A 22,023-nucleotide genomic window follows, 5' to 3' on the forward strand; every position below is an offset into this window, starting at 1 on the left:
TGAATTCACTGGGTAAAAGATGTATTTTTTTTTTTAAATGTTGCTGGAATAAATGGTCATTTGGAAACAGATAAAACGTGGGAGTGGGAAAAGACTCCACGAAGTAAAATCCACTAGCAATACAAGTTTCATAAAATAACATGTTTAAAAAGTACATCTTGTGCGGTTAACATGAGTAAATTAAAGAAACAAATGACAAACTGAGAAAACTAGCAACTTATAGGCAAAGGGCTAATCTCTCTAAAATGGAAGGGCGAAATAAGCACCAAAAAATAGAAAAAAAAAATAGTGTGGTATTGGTGAAGAGACAGAAACAGACCAACAACACAGATAAGGGTCCAGAAATACAATCAGATATTTATGATCCACATAACTGTGGTCAAATATTTTCTACAAATTACCAAGGAAATTCAACAGGTAAAGAAAAGACTTCAAAAAATGGTGCTAGGACAACTGGGTATGTGTATGGGAAAAAAAATGAGCACTGATCTTACCTCATACCACACATAAAAATGAATCCAAAATATATCACAGATCTATATTAAAAGCCTAAAAATTAAAGCTTTAAAAAGAAAACAGGAGAAAATCCTCAAAATCTGATATGTGAAGATTTCTGACTTAGGACACAAAAGAAAAATAAACTGGACGTAAGTAATAAAAAAAAATAAACTTTTACTGTTCAAAAGACACTGCTAAGAAAACTAAAAGGCAAGCCAGAAAAAGAAAATGTTTATAATTAATAAAATGTTTATAATACATGTATCTGATAAAGATCTCCTATCTAGAATACAAGTCATACAAAATTACAGAGACATAAAACAGAGCAGTACTCTAAGTATGGGAGGATGTGAGAAAGGGCATAAGAAGAAAGAGCCAGGCACAAAACGTACATCCCACATGATTGCATTCATGGAAGAGGCAAAATCCTATCAAGGGTTAGGGTGTCCAGGGTGAGTGGTGGTTGAAAACAAAGGGGCAGGAGGATATTCTCTGTTGTGATACAAATGGTCTGTGTCTTCACAGAGGTATACATTTTTCAAAACTGATCAAACTGTCACTCAAAACCTGGGCATTCCATATTATGTAAATTATACTTCAAGTGAAAAAAATTTTAATATCATTACAGCTCCTATATACTAAGCGCGGAGGCTAAAAAACAATCTTCAGCATTAAGATTGTGACAAGACACCTTTGACAGCCCTATAGTGGGGCTAGTGTCATTTTCCTTTGGGTCCCAAACAACATGAAGCCTAGTACATTGCCCATTATTTATTTAAAGACTGCAATCCTGAACACCTCAATTAATACAAGACTAACCTTATTCAAAATGGCATGGCAGGTGTTTTGTCTACATGACAATGGCATAACATCAATTTATAATTCATACAGTCTTCTAACTGTGCAATTATGCCATTCTTGAATTTTTCATTAAAAGGTAGGGCTTCACATAAGGGTAAATATTACCCCTCAGTGGTAGATAAAAGACACTTAGTAGGTGTCTGCTACATTAACAATAAAGGGGTTTAAAGCAAAACAAAGATTCATACAGAAAGGTCATCATTCACCAGAACACTGGAATTAGTAAGATAAAATGTACACAGATAGAATTACATAAATAATGGCAATCCCTTCAGTAAAATCCTATTTATCTGTTTCAAAGAGGAGGATAAAAACTGTGAGGATAATGGGAGGATAATATATTGTGAAGGGGGAAAAGATGAAAAACATTCTATTTGATATAAATACTTTTTTGTAAAGATATACATATATATTATTTTATGTAGAGAGAAGAAAAATGGCAGTATATATTCTAATTTGTTGACATTATTTGTCTCTCAAGAGTGAAATATAGATTAACACATTCTACAATTTGTTATGTCTGTAAGAACTTGAGTTCTCTACAATGCACATGTACCATTTTTCTAATCGTTTCTTCAGATGTTGGGAGTTATAAATCTGAAGAACTACCCGATGTACTGATTGACCCAAGAACTTCTTTCACTTGCTCTTATAGTGGGTAATATTTCAAAATATTAACTGTAAGTTTCCAACTTCATACAATTTTAGTGTCCCATCCCCCGTTCAAAAAAAAAATTTTTTTTTTCCGGTCTCAAAAAGAGAGAGGAACACCTAAGCCTAAAAGGACAAAATCTAGTTCTTTCCAATTACCCTTTCTAGGGTAACACAAATGATTTGAAATTATGCACAAAGAGGAAAAGCAAAGCTTCTTAATACCCTGTCATCCCACCTTCTTTACTATCCCGAGGAACAGATCTGGGAGAATCTTCAGGCAGAGGAAGTCTGACTCCACAAGAGCCAGGCTAGGAACCAGTTCATCTATAATAATCTGGCCTTAAATACTAAATGCACACCCACTCCTGTCCACCCCAAACTTGGATGCAACCCTGGAGTGGGAAGGAGAAGAGAAGCTGGTGTGTCTAAAAAGTTTTAAGGCAACCTACTGATGTGTGGTCTCTAAAAAAACAATTAAATGGAGTTACTGAAAATTAAGCCATTATATTCCTTACAGTCCTAAATTCTTAGAATGAGACATATACTCACTATACTTCATTTTATTTTCTAAAAAGCACTGAGCTGTTCTGAATGAAACACAACAGCTTTCTTAATTCTGCTAAAACAAAAGTATCTTTCCTTTTAAATCTTCTGCCTACTTTGCATAAAATGAGGTGACCAAGATGGCCTGGATGTTCCTCTGAGCTGGACTAATACCATATATACGACTCTCCCTGGCTGTAAGTCCTGATCACCCTTTTCTCTGGGTATCCCCTTTAGAAAACCTTTAATTATACATCCTTTCTCTGTCTAAAACATATGCAACTCTTTTAAGGAGCCTCTTACCTGTTTCACCACCCCAAACTCACTCTCTGAAGGACCTGGGAGTCATCCTTTGTAATGTAATGTAATCCTGCCGGAAGACAGCACCCCTTTCCAGTCTCTATAGGAGTGTAGGAGCTAGCTTCTAACAGGCACCAATAAAAAACACACACGGCCTAATCACAGAGAACCACAGGAACAAACTTCAGGAAGCTACTCAATGTGTTCTACTGGTCAACCTTATTTCAATGCAATTTCCACTTTGGCAGAGGAGAACTAAGACACTTGAGCTTCCTGCAGCACTTAACTTCCATACCCTTCCTCTACCTACGGAACATTTACTAGGTTCTATCAGTTGAAATAATTCAAATTACCCTCAGAGATGAGTACAAGTGGTATCCAGTTTCTTTTAGACAATACCTAATTTACATTATTAGGTCATTGCTATAATCTGAATGTCTGTCTTCCCCTTCTCCCCAAATTGGTTTGTTGAAATTCTAACCCCAGTGTGATGGTATCACCATCAGGGACACGTGGCGTGTGATTAGGTCATGAGGATGGAGCCCTGATGAATGGCATTAGTGTCCTTTGACACACGCCCGAGAGCTCCCTTGCTCCCTCCGCCCTGGACACAGTGAGAAGATGCCTGTCTGAACCAGAAAGCAGGCTCTCACCACACACTGAATCTGCGTGGAGCGTTGATCACACACTTCCCAGTTTCCAGAACTGTCAGTAGTACACTGGTTGTGTTCAAGTCACCCAGCCTGCAGTACTCTGTTACAGCAGCCCCAGCTGACTGGACAGTCACACAGCAAATAAATTGGGATTCCCCAGGCCTAGACCCACAACATGTGCCTCCAGAGCCCTGGCTTTCAAATACTTGGCACAGCCAAAATGCAAATTTTGTTTAATTTGCTCTGGTTAGCTTCTCTGTGAGTTTCGGGGTCCAGAGAAGTGGCTTTCACTTCCTGTGCTTGTTTTGGTGTTTTTGAGGGGAAGGACACTTTCTCCCCCACTGGGGAGCCCTGGGTGCATTCTCCAATGCAGGGGGACCTGGAGAGGGAAAGGATGGGAGTGAGGTCCAGGGAGGGAAAAGCAAAACGGGGTGGAGGGTCGGCACTGGGTGTGGCGGCCGCTGACATTCGACAGTGAGGTATAAGGTAATATTATGTATAAATATTATGTATACTACACGCAAGGGGATTTGGGGATCATTTCGGAGGGGAGTCCAGAGGGTTGTGGAGGGTTCCAGTGTATTTGGGGGGTTTGGGGTGTTGCCACACTTTCGGGCCCTGCGCTCAGAGTGGGGTCGCCAGGTCGGCCTCCAGGGGCCGTCTCAGGAGCACCTTCCGCCTCCCCGAGGGAATGTGGGGAGAAGACAGAGGGGTAGGCAGGTCCCACACTCACCCGTCAGGGCTCGAAACCGCCAAGGCCACACCTCCACCTCAGAGGAACTCGCGTCACCGGCGCCGAGCCTCCTCACAACGCCTGCCCCAACCGCCCTGCCACGGGCAGCTTGAGCCTTTCCCTTCCTCGCGCATGCGCGCACTTGCCCAGTCCCCACCCCGCCCCTGACTCTCTGCAGCCCTTGCGCACTCGGGCTTCACCGCCTTTCCAGCCGGTCTCCCTCTCCCACGTGCGCACCCGGACCCTTCCCGGGACCCCTCAGAGCGCGAGGCCTCACTAAACTCTTACTCAAGGTTGTGGGCATCAACAGAAAACTTGCGGAGGTGCTGGCACAGGGGCCCGCAAAGCCCAGATGCAGAGCGACCCGATCTGAGGCACGTCGCCACTCGCCTCGCCCGGGTGGCATGCGCCGCCTTTGCCCGTGCACGCTCCGCGCGTGGAGACCCCCCGCTCCCCACTGCGTCCTCTGCGCGCCCTGCCCTGACCCACCAGCCACTCAGTGGGCCTCAGCCCCCCACCTTTCTCATGCTGCGACAAGGCATTGATGGCCGCTTCTCTTGGCGCATCCTCCCCGCCAACAGGCATCTCCACTGTAGCTTGATGGTTGGGAAGCCCAGGTTCTGAACTCTGGGCAGATCTCTTCCCTACTAGACCAGGTATCGGGTTCCGGCCTCAGCGCTAAATGGAGCTGGGCTCTTGAAGGATCAGGTTAAGCTTTGTTGGGAGCGGGTGCTGGAGGGACCCTGCAGGACCAAGGGCTGCTGTTCCAAGTTCAGGTGTTTTCTCTGATTCTTCTTGCTATCACCTCGCTGCTGTCAGCAGCAGGTGTGGACATTTCGCAGCATTCACCCTACAGGCCCACCCTCATTAACAGTGGATACTCAGTGCCTCTCGCAGGTGCCCCTTCCTACTACCAGCCGGTCAACAACCACAGAAAAGTTCCCTGCTTGCTAGGTCCAGCCAGTTCCCTGTTGGCCAGCCTAGGCAGCCTGTGCCCCATGGGGGCACTTCCTGCTTGCTCCGCAGGTGTGGAAAAGCCTTGAACCCAAGGCCAAGGAACTTCCCACCAACTTTACCTTTTCCAAGGTCTGCATCCCAGCCTTAGGTAGGAGTCTTCTTCCAAGTTTCTTTCTTCCTTGAGTATTTTCCCTCAGCCATAGTGTATTCTTTTTTTTTTTCTTTTTTATTTAAGAATTTATTTATTTGACAGAGATCACAAGCAGGCAGAGAGAGGAGGAAGCAGGCTTCCCGCTGAGCAGAGAGCCAGATGCGGGGCTGGATCCCAAGACCCTGGGACCATGACCCTAACGGAAGGCAGAGGCTTTAACCCACTGAGCCACCCAGGCGCCCAGCCATAGTGTATTCTTCACTGTTTTTGGAATTCTACTAAGCACTTTGGAAGCACTGCATCATTTAATCCTACTACAAACCTCTGAAGTAGCTATAAGGAGGTATAGAGAAAGAGAACGCCCTGTTCAAATTGCTGTGTGGTTTCCAGGCTCTTAAGAGATATTCCTGCTTGCTTGCTGGGTGACCCTGGATGAATCCTTCACCCCTCTGTGTCTTCCATGTACAGTGAGGATAATAATAGCTGCACTACTTATTTCAGAGGTTTGTAGTAGGACTAAATGATGCAATGCATGCTAAGTGCTTAGTAGAGGAACAGGCCTACAATTTTTTGTTTGTTTCTTGCTGGAAGATAAGAGGTGGATTGTAAGATAGGGAGGGACAGGGAAAGAGAGTACCACATTAAAGGAGTATTAAAAAGAGTCATTATTGATCCCAGCTGTGAGACCAGATGCAAGTAATAACTTAATCAAATGAGTTCTTTCTCCCCTTTTAAAGGTGGCAAGCCTTGTAAACAAATTTTGCAATTACTGAAATCACTGGTAATGTATGGCATGTGTGGGAGTGGAACCCATAAAGAGTTATACCTAAAAACAATAAAACACAGAATAGCTTCTGGGTATTATTTTATTACTCACAAAATCCAAATGAGAATCTAGAAACCTTAAACAAACCATCTCAAAATAGAGTAGCTTCATGGACTCCTTCTGTCTTGCAACTGGACAACAGTCATCCCTACTCATCTGCTCATCTGCCCAGGAATCTTGAGCGTGATGAGAGTTCTCATGTGGCTTATGGGGGGACTCCATGTGCCCAAACAAGATTTGAGGAAGAGCTCTCTGTCTCCCTCTCATTTCTTCTTCTCCCTCTTCATTTCTTCTTCTTCTTTCCCTCTTAATCAGAAGTGGGATGAGAATAGGGAAGAAAACACACAGTTTTTAGAGCACTGTTTTGCTTTCTGTTCTTGGCACACTAAATGTCTTGGTACAAAGATTCTCTTACAAATGAAGAATCTTGGTTTGAGTTTTGGAAATAAAAACCCAACTTACCCTACCCCTTAAACTTTGATATTGATTTTAATTAGATCCTTTTTGGTATAAAATTATGTGTGCAGTCATGGGAAAGATGATCGGATACAGGCTTAATGCTTCTCTTAGCCATAACTCGAGTACTGACCCATCATCCTCGTGCTTTTCAAGCTGTCCCATCTGACAGCACCGCCATTTCTAAATGTTTCTGTTTAAACATTCAGAATGCTCAGGAATAGGTCCTTTCCCTACCCTGATTAATGACGCTCTTTTATATTGCTAGGAAAATGAACAGGAATTTCGACAAATGTCTTTAGATTTGGATGTGCTGTATGCACAGGCCACTCATGTAAATCTACAGAAGAGTGACATATGTTCTTTGGGGGAAAGGGAGTCTTTATTATGTAAATATACTTCTATCAAGATATGCCCACACATAGTGATGCCCATCTGTGTGTCCATGTGTAGATGGAGAGTCTGGGAAAGACCTAAGTGTCACTGGTTGGGAGTGAATCTCATGGTACCTTTTCTTTATAATCACCTTCTGTGTTCTCCGGGCTAGCAAAGGCCAGGAAGATTTGTTCCAGTGTTATCTGACTGATGGAATAGTCTTCTAAATTGAATTGTTCTTTAGCATCCTCCAAAATACCAAACACCTTTAGTAACAACAGCAATAAAAAAGTGCAGTTACCATTATAGTCCTCCCTTCCAGTGCCCAACCCAGATAAGCCTCTCCCGCACTTCCTCCAAGTCCTGTCAAGTTAATGTTGGAGGACAAAAGGGGGAGACAAGAAAATGTAGAAGGAAGGAAGCAGTTCTGTCCCCATTCTCTTAATGGACATAGACTAACAATGGGATTTAAGGAACAAATCAATTAAACTCTAGGGACTTTTGGAAAATAACATACTTTACGTTACTTTTCTGCTCCTCATACAAGGTCAGGCTCCCATTACACATACTTGGATATCAAATTACCCCCCCCCCAATCATTGGTGCTTTCTTAGTATGTAATGTTCGAAGGTCATGGTTTCTACATTACCTTTCCCCAGCTCTTGTCCTTGCTGGGAATATAGTAGGTAAGGATCCCTTGATTCTCCTGCTTTAATACACTATCTAAGAAATGAAAGACAGGATAGATGAATAATCTTGCATGTATCATTTTAAATTTCCAAAATATTGTTACATTAGCTTAATTATTCACAATAGAGGGATGAATAGACATTGTTAATACAAAAAGGAACATGGTCAAATAACCTGCTCTCTTTGATATATATGGCATGGTTAATTACTTTTGGATTTATTCCTGGTGAAATAGTCTTATTATGTGGAGTTCATAGCAATTATTGAGCGCAGGCTTTCCGGCACAATAAAATTGTCAGCTCTGATAACCCTATGTAAAAACTCTGAGCCTTCTAAAATTCTAACATTAGAAAGACTTTATTCCTGAACATAGTGCTGAGAATATGAACTGGCCAGATTTTCACTCTGGTTGTGTGGCTACGTATGCATGTGCGGTGTGCTTGCTGGGGAGGAGAGCAGGACAAGGCCTCGTTGCTTTTTCATTATTACATGCCCTGTGAAAGAGGAAATCATACATGGGAGTCACCAAAGTCAGGCTGTGGGTTCTGGTTTTGTTCGCTGGGAATAAGAACCCACTGGTGGAACAAAAGGGGAGAGGGTGGTAAGCACTTCTAATTGAAACAAATAAATGTGTTTACACTTATCAGTGCATGATTTGTAGGTTGTTGCAAATTGGATACTGGGGTCAAAATGTTTTAAAAAATACATGTTCGTAAGGATGAGTGTATTTTCTTAATGTGAATTTTAATGCATGTATTGCCTCCGTGATCCCATAAAACTCTTTTTTGTGTGCGAAAAATTTGAAGCATGGAGTTTAATGAATTTTTCAAAGCAAACCCTCATGAATTCACCCTATTTAGGCCAAGTAATAGTAACCCAGACTCACCCTTGTCCCACTCCTCAGCCTCTAATTCCCGATAAAAAATTACCAATACCTTCATTGTTATTGTGGACATTTTTTTTTTTCAAAGGTGTTTTTACCATGCATATACCTCTAAAAACTGAGGTAGAGTTTTCCTACCTTTGACCTTTATGTGAATGGAATCATCTAGTACATTTTCTTTACTTTCTTCTTTTTTCATTCAGTGTTTGTGAGATTCATTCATGCGGTTGCATATAGCTATAATTCATTTTCTTCTCTAAATAGTAATCTGGCATATGAATATTCTGCAATTTATTTTCCATTAGGCTACTGATAGACATAGGCTACTGTCTGACTGTTGTGAATGTTACTGACTTAAATATTATTTTACTTATCTCTTTTTATAGGTGGATGCAAGTGTCTAAAATATAGCTGTAGGTAGAATCATTGGGCCATTGCTTTTTAAAAAATTGGTCCAGTTTCACCTGTGAGATATAGTGACTTGGAAAGACTGTCACTCCCACTGTTAGTACAAGAAAGCTGGACATATTGCAAATTATTGCATTTCTTGAACCCCTCAGTTTCCTGACAGGACAAACTCAGGGCAAATAACTAACCCATATCTGGGTAGAGACAGGCATCTACAGAGAAGATCAGACCCATAGCATTTGCTTGTACAAGGCAGACACAACTAGATAACATAAGCTGAAATAAAAAATGTAATAAATTGCTGAAGATCAAATATGGGATAGCAAGGGAATTATGAAACCCATTTTTAAAATTTTAACCTCTTTAATTTGTGTTTTTTGGTAGTGCTGACTTCTTACCAGAGAACTGAATTTTGCCTGTGAGCCAAGCTGACTTTTTTCTTTTCATTTAATGCAGGAGTTAAGTCTATTTATGCATATTGAATGGAACAATATATTTAGTTACAGTCTTCCTATATAATTTGTAAAGTTATATATGCATATATACCAGGTAAATGCATAAATATAAATACAAATGTAAATATACAAAATATGACTGCGTGTGTATGTGTTTCACTTCGTGGCTGGTTCTTTTTCTTACTGCTATACTTGTGATAGAGTATTTATTTTGTTCTAATGGTTAACTTCATTCTAAAGTTAAATTGTCCCATCTTTTTAAGATACTGGAATAAACATTCAGGGCTCACCAATAGTTCCTGTGCAGACACCTCTCTAGTCATTCCTCGGTTGACATGAAATTTTTGTCTGCATAGTCTTCAGGCAGAGCCATCAGGAGTAATATCCCCTGAATACCTGTTTATAACTCTTTTTGAATTTTATTCTTGAACATCATTTTGGCTATATATGAAAACTATGGCTTACATTTTTCTTGGCATAAGAGGTTTTGTCACAAAGCCTCAAATCAATCTAATTTTCTTTCCCTTATAAATTTTCCTTCTTCCCCTTGTTTTTTTAAATCTGGGATCCAAAGGTCATTCCACTTTTTTATTAAAATACAACAGTTAGATTGGAAAATTCCTTGGTGGTGTTGGTATTTTTCAGGTTGTCTTTTCAGTAAACAAGTTTGTCTCATCTTAGGAAATTTTCTTGAATGATAGTTTTTAGGTATTTTTGTTGTTTGTTTTTTAGTATGTGTTCTAATCTATGGCATTGCTTTTCTCCTTTTGGACTAATTTCATTGTTGTGTTGGACTGTCCTTGCCTTGCCTCTTGCTTACTTTATTTTGAAACCTCACCTGTGTTTCTGTTCAGTGGTTTTCTGTTTTTCTCCTTTCCAATCTCCATTTCCCTTGTGCTTTCTATGTGGTTTATTTGCTCTTGATAAGTATTTCTGAAATGTCTAACTTAAAATACCCTCTTCAATGTCTGCATATCACCCTGTTGGCTAGCCATCTAATCTCTTTATCTTTTCAATTGGAATTTAGGATTTTCTTATATACCATTCATTGCCTTAATTCTTTAGGCTTATGTTGAAATATTAGATAATAGTTTCATCTGCTTTGTGGCCTTATAGCTCTGCTGTTCTTTCAATGTCTATAGGTATTTTCTTTTATCCTCTTTTATTTATGATATTTTTCTGTGGGATTCAATTATAATCTTTTACAATTTATAATCTTTTCAGTCATTTATCTTTAAATGAAATTACTTTTCTTAAAGCTTTAGAAGGAGTTTCCTATGTAGAAGGTGAGGTGGGACAGAATATCTTTCTTAGCTTTAGTCCAGTCCGATTCCTTCTGAGAGTCTTCTGGGATGTATAAAGTAATAAAGCCTCCCAGTGTAGATCTTCCTCTGGCACTCTCTCATACCTGCATCCTCTGTTTCTCCCCACACTCAAAGCTTAAATTTCAGATCCTTTCCTCCAGAGAGGATCTCTGCTTGCTCCTGCTTGGAATCATAGGATGCCCCTGACCGCCCACTTGAGGGTCCCCCTTTACATGACAGTCTCAGCATAAGCTTCTCAACTGAAGAGGATCCAGAGTGATCCCAGTGCTACAATGGCATTTGCTTCCACAATTAGCATTTTCTAAGTGCTCACTTTTTCCTTTGTTTTGTTTCTTCTTTTTTTATTCCTTCCTGTTTGCAGGTTAAAATTTGTTCTCTCTTTTTTTTGTAAGCCAATTATTGTATTAAAAATGTATTTGTTTTAATTTTGATCAATTTTTAGTTTTGTTTTACCAACGGTACTTTTCAGAATATATAATCTTCCATGTTGTAGAAATAGAATCATCTTTGCATCTTAAAAAAAGAACTCACACCATTTCCTTGGGATTATGTAGAATAATTTATTCTAAATATCTGATTATAGTGGCAAATCCTCTTTAAAGTAAACATTCTAGATGACTTTTGCTTGTAATATTTATTTCTTCTTTTTAAAAATCAACATTTACATGTAGGTTCCATGCCAGGTTTCTTTTTGATTGTCATATTTGAATAGGTATTTGCTCCAGGATGATGTAAGGAAGAACAGGGCAACAACCACCTTATAGTTGAGAATGTGTCTCAAACCCACATTCTCATTAAACCTCTTGTGTCCACATCCTCAAGGTCTTGGGTCAGAGTTTAGTGTCATTCCTTCAAGCAGAGCTAGGACAGCACACAATACGTGAGGGTTTTTTCGTCACAGCTTCTTTAGACACCACATGAAATAGAAGTCTGATAGAATAAGTACTCAAAAATACGTGCTGAATGAATGCATTAAGTGAGTATTGAACTTCGTAATGGACACATCCATCTGCAGGTGTCATAGGACCTCACCATCACTATGACCAACACTGGTGTAATCATTTTCCCATATATCTGCTTTTCACTTCTGCTCTTCCATTCATTTCTTATCTGTTTTGTGATCTCTATTCCTGCTCTGCAATCAATCATGCTATTTTCCATTGCTTGGAAGATAAACTTACAACTCCTCAACCTGACATACAATAGGAACTTCTGTGATATTTTGCTCAGCCTAACAAAGTGGAAGGAAAGATGAAAAACCATCATTAAAATCTTTGCCAAGCTTCTGCTTTATGTTTGGAAAGAGAGGGAAAGGGCAGAAAAAAAATAGTTGCTATCTCTGGTATTATGCCATGTAGGCAGAGAGGTGCTTGTTGAATTTAGCAGCAGAAGCAGAACTAGTTTTGAGAGAAGAGAAAAGCTTAGTGGTTCTCGTTTGCATTTCTATACCACATCCTGGCCGAGATACCAAAAGACTGGGGATACATGCATAGGTGGAGGAAAAAAGCCTTAAAACTTTGCATGGGTAATATGTGAAAATAATTAGGAATTGTATTAAAAAACATGACTTTAGTGATGTAATTTATATTGACAGCTTGAATCCAAAGCTGCCTTATTAAAATGATACAAGAGCTGAGTGAGAACTTTTGTATGTGTGGGAAACTTTTGTCTTATTATGCTAAGAAACTATCAGAAGGATTCCCAATTCAGTATGGAAGATCAATAAATATCAATAAACCATAAGAAACAGTTATTAGAGACATAAAACATATGGATGGTGAAACAGAAAAACCCATGCTTTAAAACATCTATATAAAAGTTAGTTCAATTTAATTTACCGGGGAATGTCAGTGTGATGAAATACTTTAAACCATCCAGTTTACCCTTCTGTGCATCAATCTTGACCTTGACCTTCAGGATGTAAATGTTGCCAAACTTGTTTTTGAGATGTTGAGGGCTACCCAGGCACAGAAACTTTCCCTGCACCATTATGGCCAGCCTGGTACAGAAGGCATCACATTCCTCCAATCTAGCAAAACATAATAGCATAAAAAATTCTGTTTTGGAGAACATTCTGTAGTTCAAACAGAGCCAGGATTTTATGACTCTCTTTTCAGTGTGAAATGGAATTTGCTCATCATAAAGATCATAGTTGAAAAGTGAAATTTTTAAAAATAATTAGTAGTAGGGTACATATCCCCAAACACATCTCCTGAACTTCCTGCTCTCTCCCCATTCTTAATTCTTTAACTCAATGAGGATTTTTGGTCATTCCATTCACTAATATTAAGGAGAAAATCACATACCTAAGCAAATTTATTATCAATATTCCTAGCATCAAATAATTCTCACTTATAGCCACTACAATACTTGCCAACCCTCATTCAAGCCTCCAAATGAGCCACACCTATGGGAAGTTATAATGATGGCTTTGCCACTTTCATATGTCCATGTCACAGCATTCCAGAGCAGGTGTCGGGCTACAGGGTCCATGCCCGTTGATGGCTCATCCAGCAAAATGACTGAGGTCTTTCCCATTAGGGCAATAGCAGTACTCAGCCTACGTTTGGTTCCTCCACTTTATGGTCATAGAAGGAGAAGAGGGGAAAGAGAGGTTATATAAATTAGTTCCTTATAGGAAAGAGCATAAACATATCAACAAACGTAATATGGAATTCCACAATGTTGATTAGTTACACTTCAATACGTTAGCAAACCCAGTACAGGTGTACATATCAATTAATTTTCATTTGAAATGTAGATGAGTGACTGATTTTAGGTACACTGTCAGGGGCATTTATTTACCTGTGCCTAGGGTACCATGATTTTCCAAGTATAAAAATCTACCATAATTCAAAGGGCCTATATTCCTACTTTCTTGTGAGACAAAGAACCATATGGACACTAGGAAGAATAATATAATCCCTTTTGAGATTTAGAGGCTACAGTTCAAATAGAATAAGGATTTTTAGTTTCATCTCTGCAAAGGAAATACTTGGAACTACATTGATATGTCTTATTACTATTATCTGAAACCTAGCAACTTGTGAAATAGTTTTACCATTAGATAATTGTGTGATAGAGGGACCTAAGTGAAACTGTGCTCATTTATTTCAAACACCAGAAATACAGGGAAGCATGTCAGCATTAATGGCAGCAACACAAAGATCATCATAATGAAATGACTCACCTGTAGGTTCTGATAAGCTTGTCAGCATGGGCTTCCAGTTGCATTAAACTCAACCATCTATTCACATAGAGCTGAATCTGGGGCTCAGATACTCCCCATAATCTGGCACACATGATCATTATTTCCCGACCAGTCATGTATTCCAACAATGCATCATATTGAGGACAATAGCCAACTCTTGACTTCACCTGATTACAAGAATTGCTTTAATAAGGACCCAAGTTATCTATTCCACTGGTCATCCCTGGATGAGATAGAAGACCACAGTTTTCCAGACCATTTCTCTAAGAGTCCTACCAAGAATTTTTATTCTTCAAGTCTATACAATGATGGTTATTGGACCTATTATATTAAGTTGGAATAACAGCTTCCTCAATTGATTTTTAAAGATCTTAGCAATGAAAAAGTTAAAATCCCAGAGCGTACTGAATTTGGAGGAGTATTAGAATACAAGATTCTCCCCTCAGTAATAAGAAATTCTAAAGAACATGGCCATCATTGAAGTTTTTTGCACTGCACAACCTGCACAGCCCTGTATAGATCTTGTTTCATAGTAAGGCTGAACCAGAAGCAAAGACTTTCCACACTTCCACAAACAGGAGAATGCAATGACTATTGTTTTGCCAATAACTAATCCTTTTATGGATTTGCATTCAGATGCACATAGATAAAAAATAACATAATTTTATCAAAATTAATTAAAATTAAAAATAGTTAAAATTATTCTAAATACTTAAAGTTCATACTTTTCCTCTGAGATTTTACTAATTAATAGTAATCTCAGATTGTTTATACCCCTAATCTCTTGGTAGAAATCAAAACAAACCCATTATTAAAAAATTATGTTACATTAGTCACCATATAGTACAGCATTAGTTTTTGATGTAGTGTTCCATGATCCATTGTTTTTGTAAAACACCTAGTGCTCCCTCCTTAATACCCATCACTGAGCTAATCCATCTCCACTCCCCCTTCTTCTCTAAAACCCTCAGTTTGTTTCCTAGAGTCCCTAGTCTCTCATGGTTTGTCTCCCCATCTGAATTCCCCCCTTTCATTTTCCCTTCCTTCTCCTAATGTCCTCCATGCCCTTCCTTATGTTCCACAAATAGGTGAAACCATATGATAATTTGGCTGACTTATTTCACTTAGCATAATCTCCTCCAGTCCTATCCATGTTGAAGCAAAAGTTGGATATTCAGCCTTTCTGATGGCTGAGTAATATTCCATCGTTTATAAGGGCCACATCTTTATCGATTCATTGGTTGAAGGGCATCTCTGCTCTTTCCACAGTCTGGCTATTGCGGACATTGCTGCTATGAACATTGGGGTGCATGTGCTCCTTCTTTTCACTACATCTGTATCTTTGGGAGTAAATACCCAGTAGGGCAACTGCTGGGTCATAAAAGAAACACTTTTTTCTATTTTAAAGGTTAAAATTATTCTCCCATATAATTTTTGAAAGTAAATGAGCTGCATACAACCATAACTCAATTAACAAAGAAAAAGATACCATGAATGCCATGGGTAGAAACGATACTCACGAGAAACGTATTTGAAGTGACTTCAGATGTTGGAATTATCAGATCAGATGTGCAAATGATTGTGCTTATTATGTTTAAATAAATTTTTATTTTTATTTTTATTTTTTTTAAAGATTTTATTTATTTATTTGACAGACAGAGATCACAGGTAGGCAGAGAGAGAGAGGAGGAAGCAGGCTTCCTGCTGAGTGGAGAGCCTGATGCGGGGCTCAATCCCAGAACCCTGAGATCATGAGCCAAAGGCAGAGGCTTTAACCCACTGAGCCACCCAGGTGCCCCTAAATAAATTTTTAATACTTTAACATATATTCATGAAAAAAAATGAAGCTGGAAGTATCACAATTCCAGATTTCAAGTTGTACTACAAGGCTGTAGTAATCAAAACAGTATGGTACTGGCACAAAAAACAGACACACAGATAAATGGAACAAGGATAGAAAGCCCAGAAAGAAACCCATGATTATATGGTCAATTAATCTTTGACAAAAGAGACAAAAATATGCAATGTGACAAAAAAACAGTCTCCAGTCTCATCAACAAAAGAATGAAACTGGACTACTTTCTTTTACCACATACAAAAATAAACTCAAAATGGATTAAAGACCTAAATGTGAGATCTGAAACCATAAAAATTCTCGGAGAGAACACAGGTAGTAATTTCTCTGCTTTGGCCATAGAAATATTTTTCTAGATATGTCTCCCAAGACAAAATCAAAGCAAAATTAAATATTGGGACCATATTAAAATAGAATGCTTCTCCACAGTGAAGGAAACAACAACAAAAAAAATAAAAATAAAAGACAAGCTACTGAATGGGAGAAGATATTTGGAAATGACATATACAGTAAAGGGTTAGTATCCAAAATATGTTTAAATTTCACCCGAAAAGCAAATAATCCAATTTAAAAATGAGCAGAAATTTCTCTAAAGAAGACATCCAGATGGCCAACAGACACATGAAAAGATGCTTAACATCACTCATCAACAGGGAAATGCAAATCAAAACTATACGGAGATACCATCTCACACATGTCAGAATGGTTAAAATCAGACACACAAGAAACAACAGGTGTTGCTGAGGGTGTGGAGAGAGGAAAACCCTCCTGCATTGTTGGTGAGAATGAAAACTGGAACAGCCACTGTGGAAAAAAGTAGAGTTTCCTCAAAAAATTAAAAATAGAACTACCCTATGGTCTAGTAATTCCACTATTGGAAATTTACCCCAAAGACAGAAAACCACAATTCAGATGGATAAATGCACCCCAGTGTTTATTGTAGCATTATTTATAATAGCCAAATTATAGAGGCAGACTAACTGTACATTGATTGATGAATGAATAAAGAAGAAGCAGTATATACATAGATATACAATGGAATATTACTCAGGCATAAAAAAGAATGAAAACTTGCCATTTGTAACCACTGGATGGATCTAGAGAGTATCAAGCAAAGTGAAATGTCAGAGAAAGAAAAATACGACATGATTTCATTCCATATGCAGAACTTAAGAAACAAGGAAACAAACAAAAGTGAAAAGAGAGAGAGACAACCCAAGAAACAGACTCTTAACTATAGAGGACAAATTGATGGTTATCATAGAGGAGGTGGTAGGTAGTGGGTGAAATAGGGGTGATGGTACTGAAAAATATACTTATCATGATGAGCACTGAATAATGTATGGAATTGTTGAATCACTACACTGTCCACCTGAAATTAATATTATACTATATGCTAATCACACTGGAATTAAAATAAAAGACTTAATAGCTTAATAAAATTTTTAAAATCTTTATGAGAAAGAAAAGTATAAAGTCACTTGGATATTTTGGGAATGAACCACATATAACATCTAAAAACTAAAAATAAATAAATAAAGTAAGTCCATAAATAAAGCAGGCTACAAACTTTGTGAATGCATTTGACAGCAACTTAATGACAATAGAACAAATTAACTTAACCTGGAGATTAGGTAATAAGAAAGCAGCTAGGATGCAGCAGAAAAATTTAAAATGGGGAATTGTGAAAGTGAAGGATAGATTGGAAATATGTGGATAGCCAAAGTTGCAGAAGGAGAGAAAGGAACAGGAGAAATATTTGAAGAAATCGTTAAGTGAAAATGTTACAGAACCGATTAAAGACACCAATCGATAAATTGAAGAATGTCAATACATTCCAAGCAGGACAAAATTTTAGAGTCATATCTAAATATTTCATATTGAAGCTTATGTAAAACAAAGATGAAATATAAAAGCTACAGAGAAAAGAAAGTTTATCTATAAAGGAATATCAGAATGAGCTAATTTCTCAAAAGTAGTGATGGGAACTAGATGATAGGGAAACAACAGGTCAATTTGCTAAAGAAAAATAATGGCAAACCTCAAATTTCTATACACAGTGAAAATATCTTTTGCCAATGAGGGTAATTAAGAGGCATTTACAGATAAAAAACAAAACATGAATAAGAAAATTTGCCTGTGAGTTTCAGATTGAGAATCTGCAATTGCCATTTCTACTCTGTGCCAAGGAGAGGTTCTAGCCATGGCTAGGAAAAAAGCCTAAGATTGGAAAGGAAAATAAATTGTTATTTGTAGCAGTCATGATTTAAAAGTAAACATTCCCCCCAAAAAGTAAACATTCCAATATAATTTATAGACAAATATTAGAATTAAGAGAGTTTAGTAATTTTATTGAATACAACTTCAATATTTAAAAATCAGTCACACTCAGGGTACCTGGGTGGCTCAGCTGGTTAAGCATCAGGTTCTTGATTTCAGTTCAAGTCATGACCTCAGGGTCCTGAGATCCAGCCCCACAGTGGGCTCTGTGCTCAGTGGGGAGAGTGTGCTTTTCTCCCTCTTTCTCTGCCCCTCCCCTTGCTCTCTGTTGGCCTGATGATGGGTATTAAGGAAGCACATAATGCATGGAGCACTGGGTATTATATGTAAACAATGAATAGAACACTACATCTAAAACTAATGATGTACTGTATGGTGACTAACATAATATAATAAAAATAATAAAAAATTAAAATAAATCTTTTAAAAAATCAGTTGTACTCAATAGACAATCAGCATATAATAAAATATAAAATCACTTAAATAAATGTTAAAACATAATATGTAGAAATAAATTACACACAGTACTATTTTTTCAAGATCTTATATCCAAACAAACTAAATTGCCTCTTTAGTGTAAAATCCCTAAAATTTAGTGTAAAACCCCAGTTTAAAACCATTATTATGAGACATTTAATGAGATCCAACACCTGGAAAGATGTATTATGTTCACTATAAGTATGTCAATCTTTTAAAATTCTAGGATTTTTGGGGCGCCTGGGTGGCTCAGCGGGTTAAAGCCTTTGCCTTTGGCCCAGGTCATGATCCCAGGACCCTGGGATCGAGCCCCGCATCGGGCTCTCTGCTCAGTGCAGAGCCTGCTTCTCTCTCTCTCTGCCTGCCTCTCTGCCTACTTGTGTTCTCTGTCAAATAAATAAATAAAATCTTAAAAAAAATAAAATAAAATAAAATAAAATTCTAGGATTTTTACACAAAGATAAGCTAATTCCTCAATTCATCTATAATTTAATTTTTATTTAATTAAAAAAAGACTTATTTATTTATTTGAGATAGAGAGCACGAGCAGTGGGAGGGGCAGAAAAAGAGGGAGAGAGAAAACCCTCAAGCAGGTTCCCCACTGAGCTTGGACCCCAATCCAGGGCTCTATCCCAGGACCCTGAGATCATAATCTTAGCCAAAATCAAGAGTTGGATTCTTAACTGAGTCACACAAGTAGAAACTTTTGAGGCTAGAAAGTAGTGAGTGGAATGATATATTTAAAGTGAGAAAAAGAATCAGCCAAGAATTCTATACCAACAAAACTGTCCTTCAAAAATAGGGAGAAAATAAGAAATTCCCCAATAAATAGAAAATGAGGGAGTTTATTACCATCAGATTTACCCTTTAATAAACACTAAAAAAATCCTTTACACTGAAATTAAAGGACACTAGACAGTAAATTAAAGCTGTATGAAGAGATAAAGATCTCTGGTAAAGCTAATAGATTGGCACATTTAAAACCAGAATTATTACAATTTTGACTTATGATTCAACTATTTATTTTATACAGTATTTAAAAGGCAAATGCATAAAATAACATTTAATGGTACACAAAGTATAAAGATGTATTTTGTGACAACAGTGACAAAGTGTGGACATGGGAACAGAGGTGTAGAGAAGTAGAGTTTTGTGTGTGATTGAATTTCAGTTGATACCAATTCAAAAGAGATGGTTACAACTTTAAGATGTTAAATTAAATCCCAAAGGTAATCACAAGGAAAATAACTTTATAATATATACAAAAGGAAATAAGTGTATCAAAACATCCATTTAAAAAAAAATCAGCTAAACACAATGTAAGGCAGTAATGGAGGAAATTAGGGGTAAAAAAACACAAGAGATACATAAAACAAGAAATGGCAAAAGTAAGTTCTTCTCTAGTAGTGATTCCTTTATTTTTAAAAAGATGTTATGTATTTATTTGAGAGAAAGAGCACAAGTAGTGGGGAGGAGCTGCAGGAAAGGGAGAGGCAGACTCCCTGGTGAATGGGAAGTGTAAACAGGGTTTGATCCCAGGACCCAGGATCATGACCTGAGCAAAAGCAGACACTTAGCCAACTGAGCCACCCAGATGTCCTTCTATCAGTAATTGCTTTAAATGTAAATGGATTTAATTTCCCAATCAAAATGCGTAGATTGGTAAAATGAATTAAAAAAGCAAACGTGATCCAAATATCTGCTATCTAGTCAGACTGACTTATGTTTAAGTATACAAATGGGATGAGAGTTAAAGGACATGAAAAAATTTCATGCAAATAATGCCCCAAAGAGATGGGCCTAAACAATTATTAGACAAAATAGACAAAGCCACTAACTATGACAAGGACAAATACAGTATTATATATTGATGAAAGATCAATTTACCATGAAGATGTAATAGTTATACATATATATGCACCAAACATCAGAGCTCCAGATTATATGAAGAAAAGAATAATAGATTTGAAGGGAAAAATAAACAGCTGAAAAATATGAGTTGGAGACTTCAATACTATACTTTTACTTATTTTCTTTAAATTTTATTATGGAAGTATAGTTGGCCTACAATATTGTGTTAGTTTCAGGAGTACAACATAGTAATTCAATTTTATACAGTATGCAGTGCTCACCATGATAAGTATAGTTACCATTTGTCACTAAACAATGTTATTATAATATTATTGACTATATCCCCTCTGCTGTGTTTATCATCTCCATGACTTACTTATTTTATAACTGGAAGTTTGTACCTCTTAATCCCCTTCACCTATTTTGTCTATCCCCTTATCCCCTCCTCTTTTGGAAACCCTCAGTTTGTTCTTTGTATCTAGAGTCTCTTTCTGTTTTTCTTTGTTCATTTTCCATTTTTTTAAAAATTTTTTAATGTTTATTTTTTTAAAATTTATGTTCAATTAGCTAACATATATTGTTCATTTTTGATGTGGTGTTCAGTGTTTCATTAGTGGCATATAACATCCAGTGCTCATCACCACACATGTCCTCTTTAATACCCGTCACCTTGTTACTCCACCCCCCACCCTCCTCCTCTATGTAACCCTCAGTTTGTTTCCTGCAGTCCATAGTCTCTCATGGCTTATCTCCTTCTCTGATTTCTTTCCATTCACTTTTCCCTCCCTTCCCCTGTGGTCCTTTGCACTATTCCTTATGTTCCACATATGAGTGAAACCATATGATAATTGTCTTTCTCTGCTTGACTTATTTTACTTAGCATAATCCCATCCATTTCCATCCATATCAATGAAAATGGTGGGTACTTATCCTTTTTGATGGCTGAGTAATATTTCGTTGTATATATGGACCACATCTTCTTTATCCATTCATCTGTTGAAGGACATAATGACTCCTTCTACAGTTTGGACTATTGTTCACTATTGTGAACATTGCTGCTATGAACAATGGGGTGCATATGCCCCTTCTTTTCACTACATCTGCATCTTTGGGGTAACTACCCTGTAGTGCAATTGCTGGGTTGTAGGGTAGCTCTATTTTGAACATTCTGAGGAACCTCCATACTGTTTTCCAGAGTGTCTGTACCAGCTTCCACTCCCACCAACAGTGTAAGAGGGTTCACCTTTCTCCACAACCTTTCCAACATTTATTGTTTCCTGACCTGTTAATTTTTGCCATTCTAACTGATGTAAGGTGGTATCTCATTATGGTTTTGATTTTATCCCTGATGGCTAGAATGATGTTGAACATTTTTGCATGTGTCTGTTAGTCATTTTTATGTCTTCCTTGGAGAAGTGTCTATTCCTATCTTCTGCCCATTTCTTGACTGGATTTTTTGTTTTGGGGAGGTTGAGTTTGAGATGTTCTTTATAGATCTTAGATAATGGCCCTTAACTGTATGATTATTTGTGAATATTTTCTCCCATTCTGTGGGTTTCCTCTTAGTTTTGTTGACTGTTT

The 22,023-nt window shown here is 37.8% G+C and overlaps 1 protein-coding gene across 1 annotated transcript in view; it reads right to left on the reverse strand.

Annotated features, from left to right (window-relative positions):
- Positions 1-536: 536 nt before the first annotated feature.
- The window catches only part of LOC132027306 (phospholipid-transporting ATPase ABCA3-like), a 130,178-nt gene continuing 108,691 nt past the window's right edge, over positions 537-22,023 (reverse strand). The window contains exons 27-32 of the mRNA XM_059416058.1: positions 13,959-14,146; positions 13,176-13,346; positions 12,607-12,797; positions 7,657-7,730; positions 7,159-7,273; positions 537-613 (exon numbers count right to left, since the gene is read on the reverse strand). Of these exons, the coding sequence (XP_059272041.1) occupies positions 537-613; positions 7,159-7,273; positions 7,657-7,730; positions 12,607-12,797; positions 13,176-13,346; positions 13,959-14,146 (816 nt within the window). The remainder of the gene's footprint in view (positions 614-7,158; positions 7,274-7,656; positions 7,731-12,606; positions 12,798-13,175; positions 13,347-13,958; positions 14,147-22,023) is intronic.

This window comes from Mustela nigripes, chromosome 11 (genome assembly GCF_022355385.1).
Source record: "Mustela nigripes isolate SB6536 chromosome 11, MUSNIG.SB6536, whole genome shotgun sequence".
Classification (NCBI taxonomy): domain Eukaryota; kingdom Metazoa; phylum Chordata; class Mammalia; order Carnivora; family Mustelidae; genus Mustela; species Mustela nigripes.